Source organism: Perna viridis, chromosome 3 (assembly GCF_037379345.1).
Source record: "Perna viridis isolate PV_CMFRI_1.1 ecotype Kerala chromosome 3, ASM3737934v1, whole genome shotgun sequence".
Lineage (NCBI taxonomy): Eukaryota > Metazoa > Mollusca > Bivalvia > Mytilida > Mytilidae > Perna > Perna viridis.
In genome coordinates this window covers 11,226,283-11,242,204 of record NC_142447.1, presented here as the reverse complement: position 1 = coordinate 11,242,204, position 15,922 = coordinate 11,226,283, and the positions used below count along the sequence as shown (strand labels likewise).

The 15,922-nt window shown below is 31.2% G+C and overlaps 1 protein-coding gene across 6 annotated transcripts in view; it reads left to right on the top strand.

The window, feature by feature from the left end:
- LOC148620993 (semaphorin-1A-like) overlaps window positions 1-12,280 on the top strand; it is a 52,625-nt gene extending 40,345 nt beyond the window's left edge. For 4 of the 6 annotated variants that reach the window (XM_088574957.1, XM_088574956.1, XM_088574958.1 and 1 more), the window contains 9 exons: window positions 1,077-1,281; window positions 1,673-1,761; window positions 2,060-2,201; window positions 2,379-2,742; window positions 2,932-3,014; window positions 4,720-5,046; window positions 5,224-5,373; window positions 6,005-6,085; window positions 7,820-12,280. In XM_088574957.1, the coding sequence (XP_088431083.1) occupies window positions 1,077-1,281; window positions 1,673-1,761; window positions 2,060-2,201; window positions 2,379-2,742; window positions 2,932-3,014; window positions 4,720-5,046; window positions 5,224-5,373; window positions 6,005-6,085; window positions 7,820-8,205 (1,827 nt within the window). In that variant the 3' untranslated portion in view covers window positions 8,206-12,280. The remainder of the gene's footprint in view (window positions 1-1,076; window positions 1,282-1,672; window positions 1,762-2,059; window positions 2,202-2,378; window positions 2,743-2,931; window positions 3,015-4,719; window positions 5,047-5,223; window positions 5,374-6,004; window positions 6,086-7,819) is intronic. The other 2 variants (XM_088574961.1, XM_088574963.1) reach the window with 2 other exon arrangements.
- The last annotated feature ends 3,642 nt before the right edge of the window (window positions 12,281-15,922 follow it).

Here is a 15,922-nt window from a genome sequence, read left to right as displayed (position 1 = left end):
TGCTGACTTAATAGATCATGATTTTTATCAACAGTACCTGTACAGTGTGTGGTGTACCTTATTATTTACTTAAAAATCTGACATGTTCAATTTAATGTACATTGTACATAAAGGTCTAGTATTATACTGGTGTTGTATTGTGTAAACAAATGTACAGTGTACCTGATGGTTTAGTATTGCACAAGCTATTTTACAGTGCATGCTATACCTAATTGTAAATTTCTTTAAAATCTGGCTTGTACAGTTTAGTGTACATTGTACCAGATGGTCAAGTACATGTTGTATTATACAGTATTTTCATTGAGTTAAAATCCCTCCAAAGTTTCTGTTGTCTGTTATTTTTTGTACTGAATCTAAGTACAGTTTTCGTATTCGTATACAGCAGCCTTATAGTACAAACTAGTGTACAGTGTACTTGATACTACAAGCAGCTCTATTACTTTAAATCAATGCTGTTGTGCCAGATGTTGCAATAATGAAAACAACAAAAATATATTGCAATGATTATGTATTGTGTACAGATGGTAGTAACTGATAACTGTTGACATTTGTTTTGACACCTGACAGATGTATGTTTTTTCTGAGATGTTAAATGGTAAATTTTGTCTAATCATTTATCTGATAGCAATAATTTCAGGGGTTAAAAACTAATGACCTTGTTTTAACTTAAAAAATAAAGGTTAGCCCACTTAAAAGTTGAAATATTTGTCATGGCAAAATATTGACCTAATTCAGATAAGGAAGTCACTTATTGAATGAAGTTCACATTTAGGGTATGGGGAAGCAATTCCAATTGTATGTTGAAACATTTCCTATTGTGTTTCTCAACCCTCACTTTTTACCAAGAATATCATTTCCTTCTAGGAACAAGGAAATGTTATATATACCATATATGTATTTTTAATTCTATAATAGGTGGTGTCATTGACTCGGACCAGCTTACATGTCAGTACAGTGTAAATTATGAGCAAAGCCTCCGAAAAGTCAACAAAAATATTCAAAATATAATAATTAGAAGAAAAGACCTTTATATAACTATATATCTGAACATTCCAAAATGCTATATACTTTTTCAGAACAATAATTTTAAGATGGTTGCAGAGGAAGATGGGGTAGGAAAATGTCCTTTTGATCCAATGCACAACAGCACTGCTGTTTATACCAATGGACAACTATTCTCTGGCACTGTTGCTGATGCTTCTGAGCGAGACCCATTAATTCTAAAAATACACCAAGGAGATATGGTGAGGACAGTACAACACGACTCCAAAGTTGTAAATGGTAAGGATGTGTTATTATCTCAAATGATAAATGGGACTTTTATGTGGTAAAGATCACATTTATAATTCTAAAAGTAGAGATTTATGGTTTAAATGGACTTGAAATATTCATAGATGGCTATGATTTTAAAATTTTTTTAAGTAAAATGGCACTTAGGGACATTTAATGTCATAAATATTTGAAGATGCATATCATTGCACATTGTAAATGATCCTGTATAGTGTCGTTAAGGCATGTTGTTAAAGGGAAAAAATTATAAACCATTATGGAGTTTTCATAATGGAAGATGATGTGTTGTTTTGAATGAAAAATTACCCATTTAGGTATTTAATGGAAGATTTATCTACCTTTATTTGACTCTGTTACTGAATACATGTTTAATATATTTCAGACCCCGATTTTGTGAGTTCTTTCAACATTGGAGACAAGGTGTATTTCTTCTTTAGAGAGACTGCAGTAGAACATATTAATTGTGGAAAAGTAAATATCTTGAACTATTTATGCATTATATATGTGATTCTCCAATATTAAATGATTTTTTGGTATGTTAGGAAAAGAAATGGTTGCTTTCACACATGTATCAAAATACTATTCAAGTTTAAAGCATTTTTAATTGTAATCATGCATGTTGACAGGTACTGCATGCTAACTTCAAATGATCATTGAATAGTTAAGTAATATTGCTTCACCATGAATCACTTTAATATGTACTGTGCCTGAATTTTATATGGACTGGTACTGAAGTTCTTAAGATAATTCTTCTACTTTTCTATTGTAGGCTGTGTTTTCTCGGGTGGCAAGAGTATGTAAGAATGACAAAGGAGGCAACTACTTGATGAAGAATCTGTGGACCTCTTTCTTCAAGGCTAGACTGAACTGCTCTATACCAGGGGAATACCCTTTCCATTTTGATCTTATCCGTAAGTAAATTTCTTACTGAATCTTTTATAATGTTATTTTTATATAGTAACAATTCTTAAAAGTGAATGGAAATATAAAAAATAAAGAGCACATGGATTAAATATTTTATGAACATTTTCTTTGTTATGTTTAGTAGTTATAAAATTCCATCCAATACTCCAATCTACCATTTACAGAATCAACATCAAACTTTGGTCAAGGGAACCACATGTCTACAACACACAGTGCCAATAGAACAGACATGATTTATGCTGTTTTCCAAACCCACCCAAACAGTGTTAGAGGATCAGCAGTTTGTGCATTCCACTTCTCTGACATTGTAAACACCTTTAAAGGAAAATTCAAGGGACAAACTTCTCCATCACACAACTGGTTGTCAGTTCCTAAGCAAGAGACACCAGTTCCCCATCCTGAAGAATGTGCTAATGATACACACCAGCTGGGTGACAAGACTTTGAATTTCATCAAGAGTCATACATTGATGGATAAAGCAGTTCCAGCTGCAGGTGGAGCCCCAATGTTAACAATGCATGGCATCAAGTAAGATATAATACCTTCTAGTCATAATTATATGGTGGACCTTAAATTTATTTTTATACTCTTAATATCACCGAATATTTCCTTCTACAATCTTTTTTTTTAACCAATTTATTTAAATTTATTTTTATAATAATTAAACATTATATTCCTGTTGAATTTATTTGAATGATAGATTTTTATGTTTTTCAGAGCATTGTTTACAGCTATTGCTGTAGATTGGCAAGTTCATGCTGCTGATAGGAGATATTATGATATTATATTTGTTGGAACTGGTATGTAGATACTCATCATTTCTTAACGTTTTTGAGGGTTTTTTTTGTTTTGTAAAGGTCAGAAAGATTCATTAAACATTACATTTGAATTTCATACACTTCTGAAACCTACTAAGCTTGATGATTTATCTGTAATCAGATTCCCTCTCAACTGACTTAACCAAGATTGTCTCAGATTTGTTGAATATATTATGTAACACAGAAGTGAGGATAGCTTATTAGTATGAATTTAACACTCAAGTTATTTAGAACTAAAAAAAGTAGAAATATTGTTAAGGAGTGTCCATTTTACATTCCTTGAAGGAAAGAATTTACCTGGTAGCTCAATAAAAGATTCCAGTCATTTTCCATGGTCTACATATATCATTCCTGTTAGTTTTTGGAATGTCAATTTTTTACCTCTGAAGCCATATATTATCATATGAATGCAGGTGTTTTCAAAGTGTAAAGACAAGATGTAAATACAGGTCCAGTATTACCTATTTGTTAATGGAGATGAAGCCTATTGAATGCTTCAGTAAATGTCTTCAATTAAATTTAAGACCAATACATAAAGGAGATGTACCACAATATTTGAATATATATTATCATAGTGAAAGGAAAAAGATTTTCTATTACTCTTATCCATAGGAAATTCAAAATCACTTTGGACAGTTGCCATGTAAAAATCATTATTAAATCTTTTTTATTGGAAAGTGTCCAATGAGTTTATATTTTAATACACTTAATGAATTTTTTTATCCTTATTTTTTATCTAAACAGACTTACCAAATGAGTGCCAAATTTTATTGTTTAAGGCTACTTAGAAAATCAATCCTTTGATTTCAACAACTGTTGATATAAAACAAAACAATCTACCTGAGATTAAACTGATTGGCAGTAATAGGTAGATATAAACTATACAATTACTTAAAAAAATAAGATAAACTAAAAAAAACAAATAATATTAAAATATTAGTTAATATGGTCCACAAGTGTATTGAATATGATTTTAGGCTTTGTCTATAAGGGAAGGAACTTTTTGACCTAGTTTACAATGTACTGATAACTTATGTCATTACCAATTGGACTTGGTGAGACTCCCTATAATGACTTGGTGAGACTCCCTATAACATATGTTGTTAGTCTAGAGCTGCATATATCAACATGTCACTTCTGGCAGAACGATTTTGATCCATTTATGTTTCACTGTGTCTTTGTATAAAGGACTTCGCTGACACTCTGTCCCTATGAATTGTGAATAGTGAAGAACCAAAATATGATCAGAAATGCAAATAATGCTAAAATTTAAAGAATGTGCTGAATTGATGCCATGCTAGTTAAATCTTCTAGGGTTCTCTGCACAATTGATCATATTTTTGTTATGCATTGACTATTTATTGATTATAATGATTTTAATAATATATTTTTTTTACCATCTTTGGTTTATACATGTTGTATTTCAAACAGTTAGCTTAATATGAATATTCCAAACCATCAGTGAGGTCAAATAATATGTTTTCACAAGAGAAAATAATTGTGACTTTTTTGGGGTGACATACTCTGAACAAATTATTTCATGTGAAAAATCAAATTTTATGAACACTGGGAAGATTTGATAAATCACCTCTGTCCATATAATATAGTTAGTGATAAACAATTCATGGTTTAAATATTCTTTTGGGTATTAGAAGTTTCTTATAAAGTAAAAACAAATGTTTTGTAGATGATGGAAGAGTGCTAAAAACTGTCAACAAAGGCCATGGAGCTAATGTTGAATCTGTGGTCATTGAAGATATCCAAGTTTTTGATAACAAAGCTCCAGTCACTAGCCTTCAGATTTACAACAAAAAAGGCTTGAAGAAGCTTATTGTCCTATCTAGATCTGATGTTGCCTCTATCCCACTCCAGCGTTGCCATGAGAGGAAGTCTTGTCGATCATGTATAGCTCTGCAGGATCCATATTGCTCATGGAGTAACAATGAGTGTGTTGCCAGTGATCGAGGAATTGAGAGCATTCTGACCGGTCATCATGAAAATTGTGGGGCAGAGGGTAGGTTTTTGTAACTCTTGTGTTCTTTCTGTCTGTTCTATGAATGTGTTTGTATATTTTAAGTGTAAATATTTTTGTTAACCTACAGATTATTTTGCTTATTTTTCATTTCATACTCGTACAATTGTGTTATTATTATGTTGTTTTTATTTTGTTTTGGTTTTCATTTTTGAACAGACACTACTACAACAACTACTACCACCATGTCTACTACAACTTCGACTGTAGCTCCATCTCCTTCTTCTTCTCAACCTTGCGATTGCAAGTGTAAACCCCAAGTAATTGATGTCAATCCATCTGGAAACAAGGATGACTCTGTTTCAAATGGTTAGTGGAGATTATCAATGATGGCTGCCACTGATATAAATTATTGTTCCATGCTACTAAATTCATATATATTTCTGTTCTAAAACATTTGTTTAGAATTAGTTATGTGTTATATAGCCCTATTTTATTTCTTTCTAGTCTTGAAGTACATGCTTCTATATTCTGTAAAAGTAGAGTTTATGACATATAAGATTAGAGGTTATAATGCCATATATTGCTTCTTTCTAACAGAAGATACAATATTCAATCAATCAATCAATAAATAAAAAATAATATGACTGAATGTACAACTCACGTGAAATAACAAAAATAGTGGTACACTAATTTTCTATTAAAAATCATTGATAGAAGCAGCCTGAAGCTGTTTTGAAGGCATTTTACCCTTTCTTATATGTTTATGTATATCTCAGTTTATGTTGTTAAATCTTATACTTTATAACTGTAATCTTCGTAGGAAATCCCTATGAAGCATGATACATATAATTATTTATGCATTAATGCATGCAAGTCTCCATTCTTCTTGAGGATAAGTTTTTTTTTTGGAAGAATTAGGAATTTTGTTCAAAAACAAACTTTTTATCAATTTTAACTCCCAATACATTTTTTCAAAATCCTTTTTTTTACTTATTAGGAGATCTACTTACTATAGATGACCCTATTATCTCCCCTGATGAAGATACTTTTAAAGGTGATAAGGACAAAAAACCTATTGGTAAGGATACTGCACAACAAATCATTTACTGCTAGCCAATACCAAATTCATAAAAATCATACATTTCATCATCCATTTGTCTTTTAATTTAACCCCTACTGCCTTATTTACATAAAGCATTCATTATCACTTGTATTGTTAATGCTTACTGTGATGTATGTTTTGTTTGCACCTTGTATTGTTATTGCTAGATGTATGTTTTGTTTGCACCTTGCTTTTTCCTACTTATTGTGCAGTTTGTTTTATTTCAAATATATTTTGTCAAGATAGCAGTATATATTAGTAAAGCTAGCTTTTAATAAAGCCTGGTTTGTATTGTACAACTTGTAAGGTTAGGTCGTCTATACAAGTTGTAGGGAACCTTCTATTATACCGCCACTCAACCATTAGTTGGTATATTAGAATTTTAACTTGTTTGTCTGTCCTTCCATCTGTCCAAATTTCGTTGTAATTATCTCAGCTCCCAATGGATGGATAGGTTTCAAATTTGGTGTGTTGCTTAATATAGATGGAGCAAACATTGTAAGCTATTTTGGGTGCAGTCCAATATATACTTCCAGTAGAAGTTTGGGTATCTCTGCCAGGCAATTCATGCAACGTCATGTTTTCTTCTACAAATTGTAGACAAAAATTAATGTGTTAAACATATATTCATGGAATTGTTAGTTTAACCTTTGTCCCCACTTTCTGGGTCTATTTGATGTGTTGTTGGCCTTACAATATTTATTTTTCTCCTTTTCAATTCTTATGCATACATTTAAGATAACTTCTTGTTTGAAATACAAATTTAATCAAGAATTATATACAGATACTAATACCTGATGAAATGCCCAAGTTTCATTTATAATTTTTTCAAGGATGTGTATCTGGAATTGCTAGGATTTTCTGTGCATCTCCCATAACTAGTGTGTGCTGAAACACAATGTTAAGATGAGGTCTCATTGCTCACTGGTTGTTTTCCATGTTCTTGTTTTTTTTTTATGGTGATAATTTTCTATATTGACTGATCTTAGTTGGTAAACAGTTTAAAGAAACCAATAAAAACTTATTGTTAAGTGCTAGTCTTTAGTTGAGTTGGAAACTTAACTGTGCTTTCATGTTGATTACATTACTTTGTTGGCTTTCTTATGGGCATTTCCCCCACATCTTAGTTTATTTTACAATTTAACAATTAGTACTAAGCTTTAGATTGTATGAATTAAGGAGGTAGACCTAGGGTAAGAAACACAACTCTTACAAATCATTGGAATGATTGTATTCAGCATCTTACATCAATCTCATGTAAGCATAAAAGTTTTGGACTGATTTTCTTTCTGTTTCAGATGAAAGCTTGATAGGCTATAGTGAAATTGAATATGATACAACATATCACTGATTTCAAGAGTTATGTCCCTTATCTTAGGTCTACCTCCTTCAATATCTGTTTAATTTCATTTTGATCTCAATATGGTCTATATAAACTACTTTTTATTTATTTATTTATATTGATATTTTTCTTTATTTAATTATAAAGATTTTCTCTTGAGTTTCAATTTTATTTTGAGTGTCCTTAAAGTAAGCATGGAATATAAAGACAAAAATCAGTGTGAAGTTATCTTGGTTATCTCCAAATAATTCACAAAATTACAAGAATCATTAAAAGAAAATAGGGCATGCAAGAACTAATAAGAGAATATTTTCACACGCTATTATAAAAAGGGTTACATAACCATATGATTTTTCTTTATTTTTCAGCACCAGCAAAGGAGGCATTGAAAGAAAGAGAAGGACCTTCCATTTCAGTTGCTGAATCAGCAATTGGTATTGTTTGTGCTATTGTACTGTCATCTATATTTAGTTTCATTGCTGGGTATAAAGTTCATTCATGTCGTCAGAGGGAGCAAACGCCTCCAGATGTTGGAGAAATCTATGGAACTCTCACAAAAAACCATACCAATAAACTTGTGGACAAGGAACCACGCTATGTCAATCATGCTGACCTTGAGAAAAATAATTCTCAAAAACAATTAAACTTACTGGTTAATTATACACCAAAAGACGCTAACCTTCCAAATGGAGGTGCACCTGCAAAGACAGTTGTAAATTTAACTAATCCACTTCCTGACCGAACCTACGTATAGTGAAGAAAAGTTAGGATTTTTAATTGTTATTAGTTTTGCACACAAAGTGCTGTGATAATGGTGTTCGAAGTTTACAGGGACCAGGTAAAAGGACCAGCTACAATGACTGATGGCCTTTTTTTTGGAACCAGTTGTTTAAGTGTGTTCAATGTTTGTGATAAAGACAGACATACACATTCCAAAATTTTACTGCCAGTTTTTTTTTATTAGTGCTATTTTATTTGTACATACTTTTGTACATAGATGTACATAAAAGCAGTTTTCCAAAGGAAGAAATGCAGTAGTGATGGAAAACCTATAAGGCTTGGAGATTTTAAAAAATCTGATTAATTCTTTAAACAATGAATAGCGAAAATCAGAAAAAGGTAAACACTTGATCTGATTGCCAAAACATGTGAGCCAAAGAAACTTGATAACTTTTGTTTCAGCAATGACTTTCTTGAAAGCAATGCCAGTATAAGAAAAAAAAACAAAATATGTTGAATGAAATTCACAATAGGGCAGCATGATTTATGTACTTAATCATTTGTATCTAAAAATAGATATTATGAGATCTAACATTTAACTGTTATCAGGGTAGTAGCCAGGTATAATAAAGGTGATCTTAATTCAAATGTAGAATACAATTTTGCAAATGAAATCTTCTTAAGTTTGAAAAATGCTATCTAACGCAAGGATCATGGTTTTCTCTGGCCACTACCCTGAAATAAAAGGAGGGATGTGAAAATGATGAGTAACCAAGTTACATTATATAATAGTGTGTTTATGTATTTACCCATGTGCTTCTATATGATCTCACTGATTTGAAGGCATCCTAGCTTGAAGAATCATTGGTTAAAATGGTGACAGAAAGTGTGACTATGCTGTGTCTTTAATCTGATTTGGGAACAATTATTTCCCTTTACAGACTGGTGCCTGGTTGACCATACATTTAGTAGTATATAATAGTAAAGTGTAATATGTGCTATGTGGTTGTTTACTAGGGACTTAAAAGGACAATGATTAGTTAAAATAATTATGAGCTTTTTATTTTATTATGATTATTAACAAATGAAAGATAATATTATACATTGTATGATAATTTTTTTTTTACAATATACTAATTAGTCAGTAGTACTAAAAACTCCTTAATTGAAGATTATATTAGAAACAGACTTGCAAACCATAATACTGGATGAGAGTAAAGTAGTTGAAAATTTCCAAAAAAAAAATAATTGAGATTTGATTTATTTTGGTCCTGAAATAGCAACAAAATGAATGGCCTTGTCCCTTGGTCACAACAGTCAACAACCATATTGTTCAATTGAAATAAAATTATTAAACAAAACAAAACAAAAAAAAGATAGAGCTTAATAGACTTGGTCAGCTAGGTACCTCTTATTGAGGTGAACTAATTCTAAAACCATAATTTTGTCACCATTCTGTAAATACATGTACATTATAGGATTATACTGCCAAACCAAGACTGTGTCAATCACTACATGTAGAATATTTTATTGCAAATCACTTATGAAACCATCTTTTCAAAGAAAAAAAAACTACCTGTTTCATCCATCCCTTTTGTTTTATCTTTTGATTTATCTAAGATATATGTTACTACATTTTTCCCATTCAATTCATGTTGATGTGTATATTACTTTCTTAAATTATAATTTATCAATTTGATTTAAAAATTCTTTTGCATAGATTTCTACTTTATGTTCTTTTGATTTCCGCTAGAATCTTGGTTCCCTTAATTACTCTTACAGATTTATATTTTTTAGAAAAAAAGGACTATTTTATTTAACGTTATGATGTTAAGAATCAAATGAATTGGTGGAAAATTCTGTCAGCAATATGAATGTTTTAATGACCATCTTTTTTTCACCGATTGATAAGGATTCATATTGCTATATATATTTATGTATATATATCTTATGTAGATTTATAAATGTGTACGTACACAAATACAATCAAACTTATTGCACAATGTATTGAATATGATATCCATTTAAAAGTTGAAAATCATGTTTTAATTTTTAAATTTTCTCATCAGTAATTGAGAATATGCTACTATGGTATTCCTAATTTCTATCTAAGACATTCTTAGATTTTCAAGACAATTCAGACCTGGGGTTTAGACAATGCAAGTAGCCGACAATTTCCTTGACAACTATGAAGTGCAGTTGATGTCAGCAGGCACTTTGGGCAAGAATTCGGTACTCTGTGTTTAATTTATTGTTCAATATTTTCTTTTTTTCTTTTTTCCATGTATAAGTATTTACTGACATTTACAGCATGAGTTGTACATTTGGTGCAGAAAAGACAAGTTTATGTTCTACTATCAAATCTTTTTTATCACAAGGCAAGATGTTTTTTGTTGTGTTAATAGTTAGACATCACTGTCCAAATAGAACTCTTGTCATCAGAAGGGTCTTTTTGACTTTTTTGCTCTGATAGCGTAGGTAATAGGCCACCACTTTTCTACATTGACAGTTCAATGCATGCATTCCTTGTCAGTGAATAAAGAATTGGAACTACTCAGCCTTTATATAAGAGTTATTTTGTAGTGTAACTTAAAGGGCCATGTAGTTTCGATTTTGGAATGATATTGATAAGTTAGAAAATGTAGAAAATATTAAAAGGGAGTACTGTGTTGTTGCCCTGAACCCCTCTGATTAAATTATGTCTGAATCAAAACCAGTATGCAGGTCTCTATATATGATAGTTCATAACTATGATAAGTGACCAATATTTTATGACAATTTTTTAATTCATTTTGAAAAAAAAACTTTTTGAATATTTTAATTCAGTAGGTGACACAGAACTTGTAAAAGGTGTTATTATACATTTAAGTAGTATCTTTATAAAAATCAGACAGCAGGTGATTCATGCATGTCAAAAACCAACCGGATTCAGTTTTATTTCTTTTTCAGAAAGCATTTTAGATCACATAACCAGTCTTAGTTTTTCATTTGAGGGTTGTGCTTTTGAAATACAATTTTTATAGATTGTACATGAAATAAGCACTTTGCAAGAGTTATCTATCTTGATTTGGTTTAATTTTATTGGGAGATTAAAATGTAATTTTCTCAAAAGTACAGATCTTTATACAGAAAGGACTATTGTCACATAAAGATAAGTATATGTAGACCAAAAAAACATCGTCAGATCCATGGGTTTTTCTACACCATGAATCATCACCTTACCATAGGTAGTGTCTGAATTTTATATGAACTGGTACTTAAATATTCCACTTTTTTGTAAGTATCAATACCTTTGGTTCAACTTTTTTTTATTCTTCTTAAAAAAAGGCATAAACTAAAATGTAATGTGAACATTTTCATTGCCCATTTGTTATGAACAGATCTGCATGTTATTGACACAAAATTAGAATATTCTTCTGATTGTGTAAATCTTCATTTTTAATGCACCATTTCATTTTGTTACAATTTTCATTTCATTTCTTATCATTCTGTTGTTATAAGACAATATGTTTATTTTTATAGTGTAATGCTTGTTATATTGTTATAGATTTTATTGTTTCATAAGCAGTATTTATGTCACATATAAAGTGTGAAATGACTCCCAACATGTGGTGTAAACAAAGTACTCATTTTATATAAACCTACACCATTTACCTTCTTTTTAAATTTATGAATAAAATTTTAATATTTAGAACTTTTTTGGTTACTTGTTATTAATAATGAATGAAATTATATATAAATTTCATCTAATCATACTTTTTTTTTAAACATTGAAACTGATATGCAGTGAGAAAAGGGGTCACAAGTTCATCTAGGGAAAGATCTAGAATAAGTTTCCAATTTAATTAGACATAACTATTGGGTTAATTTTTCATATATATAAGGTATAATATTTCAGTAATGATAATTATTGATGAATATCTTTAATGCCAGTCTGAAAAAGAGATGACAATTCATTCTTTATATGCATAAAGGTGCTATCAAAGCTGGAAATTAAATCTGAAGTATTATAGGTAATTCATCAACCCATACAGTGTATGTTTGTATATATCTTATTATAAAATTGAAAAAAAGTACATTTAAAAATTAATAAAATAAAGAAAAATTAATGTGTTGACATTTATTTGAATGAGAATTTTAATTCAGAGAATAAAATCCCACCATTTTCTCTTTTTGTTTTTTTTTTTTTTTGTTTTGCTAATTGGTCTTTCCATTCACCTTATGTCTGTCTTAAATGCCTTGTAGTTCTATTCACCTTGTCTGCCCATGTGCCATGTAGATCTATTCACCTTGTCTGCCCATATGACTTTTAGATTTATTTGCATTGTCTGCCAATATGCCTTGTAGATCTATTCACCTTGTCTGCCTATATGCCTTGTAGATTTATTCACCTTGTCTGCCTATATGCCTTGTAGATCTATTCACCTTGTCTGCCTACATGCCTTGTAGATCTATTCACAATGTCTGGTCTACCCATATGCCTTGTAGATCTATTCACAATGTCTGGTCTACCCATATGCCTTGTAGATCTATTCACCTTGTCTGCCTATATGCCTTGTAGATCTATAATTCATAATGTCTGTCAGTATGCCTTGTAGATCTATTCACCTTGTCTGCCTATATATCTTGTAGATCTATTCACAATGTCTGTCAATATGCTTTGTAAATCTATTCGTCTTGTCTGCCCATATCCCTGTATATCTATTCACATTGTTTTCACATATGCCTCGTAAGTCCATTCACAATGTCTGTCAATGTGCCTTGTAGGTCTATTCTCCTTGTCTGCCCGTATCCCTGTAGATCCAATCATATTATCTTCCAATATACCCTTTAGATCTCTTGTCTGCCTATATGCTCTATAGATCTTTTCACAATGTCGACATGTCCTGTAGATCTATTCACAATGTCTGCCGATATGTCCTGTAGATCTATTCACAATGTCTGCTGATATGTCCTGTAGATCTATTCACAATGTGTGTCGATATTTCTTGAGGTTCTATTCACAGGTCTATAATGGACCAAAGTTGTCTTACGACTCCTTGTTAAAGTAATTGCCCTTGAAAGGTGAAAAATGGCTTATTGTTTTAAGTTTTCAGCCAATATCTTGAAAACCTTAATAGATATGAGAGAAACATTCAATTGCTGAAATGATCCTAATGATAAGTCCTACCAATGTCTTTGAGTCAAAATTGTCGGACAACTCCTTATTAGAGTTATTGCCCTTGAAAAGCAAAACAATAATCAGGAGGGCGATTCAGGCTCCTGTGAGCCTCTTGTTTCTGTCCATATGCCTTGTAAATCTAATCTGTCTGCCACAACCAAAAAGGATGCGGTAACACTTAGGGTTGTGGAGTAAAATGAAAAATGTGCACACCTACCTCACAGAAAAACCGCTTGAATTGACAAATTCTTCAGTGTCAAAAGCCCCGCAGTATTTATGCTTCAGTGAAAAAAATGGCTTTTTGGCATTTTCTGTTTAGTATTTTCACTGTTGATACTTCTGTGGTTCCTTTGATGACTTGTGGCGAGTCAGAATTAATCAAAAATTGCAACATGAGACTCTCAAGAGCCTGAATCGCTCACCCTGTTAATTGGTCAAACATCTTTGTCCAAATTTGCACAGATGATATTTGTCATGATACTGAACATTTAAACATTAACCATCATTCTACTTATGTTAATTGAATAACAGGCTAAAAGTGCAAAAAACAAAAACTCATTAAAAAATGCAATAAACAGATTTTCCTCAAATTTGCACTAATCATAGATACTACATACTTTTACATATATATATTTTACAATTACATTAATCATCAATCTGCTATTGTTTTTATTAAGAACAGGGAAAAACAAGGAAAATGGTCAAAATGACACTTTCTGGGGCAATAAGTCCAAGAAGGGTCAACAGATTTTTCTGAAATTAGCACCGAAAATAATTATTAAAGTACGGAACATTTTATCAATGTACATCAATCATCAATCTGCTTTTGTTTTCTGAATAATAGGTGAAAACTGGAAAAGGTAAAATTTGCAAAAAAGGGCAATAACTCTAAAATCAGTAAAATCGATTTTCTTGAAATTTTGAGGGAAGATAGACGGAAGATAGAACCAAAGAGCCTAAGACGGCACAGATGTCTTCCATCTGTTGTGGTTTTAGAGATATAAACAAAATATATGGTGATACCTCTATGTTCTAATTTTAGTAACAGCGACCAAGTGTTTTTTTGGCGATGGCCATAACGGGTAATTTTTTGGAACAGACTTGCCAAGGATAATTGTCACCAAGTTATATCAAATTAATGCTGTTCAGTGCTTTCAGAGAAGATTTAAAAAAGTTCACGAAGGACGACAAACAACAAGGACAACGGCCACCACTCTGACACATGGCCTTTTAGCCAAGGTGAGCTTAAAATGGGATTTTCGATTCTCCCGGCCACTAAAAGTCGCATAAATTCGACTACAAGTTCTTGCTCAACCAAACGTCTCAAATTTGGTATTATTTGATGGGTAATTCAATTTCCTACATAATAAAACCACGAAAAACTAATTTTCATGAAATATTTTCTGAAAAAGTATAAAGTATTACCCCTACCCCTAGAAAACTGGTCTCAACACCAAACAAAATTCTCATTCACAGCATACAGACACTATAAAACTTATAATAAAGCATTCACAATTAAGACAATGATGTGTCCAACATGCCTATTCAATTCAGGTGCTTATATTAGATTACAATTTTTATAAAATTGGTAATAGGGGATTTTCAAAATTTCATATTTTCTCTCTTTATCATTTTTTCTTAATACCGTAGTTCAAACAAGATTTTCTATGATACAATACATTTATATAGTATTTTAGCTTTCAAATGTGCCCAAGTCATAAATATTTGAGTTGTTTAAGACCAATTTGGTGAAAAATTGCAACCCCTACCCTAGAAGAAAATACCATTGACATGAACCGAATGTTAATTTTTAGCATATAAACGATGTAAAAAAACAAGGCATATTTGGAAACTATTATTTTAATTTTTAATATTGTCGATATATCTGCTCGTTCCAGGCGCTTATTTCTCAGTTTCAAGGTGACGATAATGAAAAAGGGGAAATTTTCGGAACTTCATATTTTCTTCCATTTCACTTTGATTTTTCGTTTCCGAGGTTTTTTTTTAATTAAGTCATACATATTTGCACAATATCTTTCAAGCAAATTTCATGAAGCTTGGTTTGATTGTTGTTTTGTTTAATATAAATGTAAGCTTTAAAAAATACGACCGCAAAACATTTGCGTTCGTATAATGGTATCACGTTGTCGTCGTTTTCGACGTCGTCATCCGTAACGTCCGAACAATAATTTTAGTATATGTGTATGGATATTTATGCCATTATACCACAAAAGGATGCTGGGATTGGATTTCAGGGATTAGTGGCCAGAACAAGCATTTTCATGATATCCGGACATTAACACTAATGACTATTAAGTGAATGAATCTTTATGAAAAAAATACTATGGGCAATTATACTCCCTCCATCCTACAGGGATTATTGTACACATTATACATAGGATACATTATTAATATAATTATACTCCCTCCACCCTATAGGGATTATTGTACACAATACACATATATGATACATTATTGATATAATGAAAACCAATATCTGCCTGTTTGCCAAAATATAATTGCAACACCAGTTCGGATTAGTGAAACAATGGAAGTCATGAGAAGTGAAATGTCGAAATTCCTAGAAAAT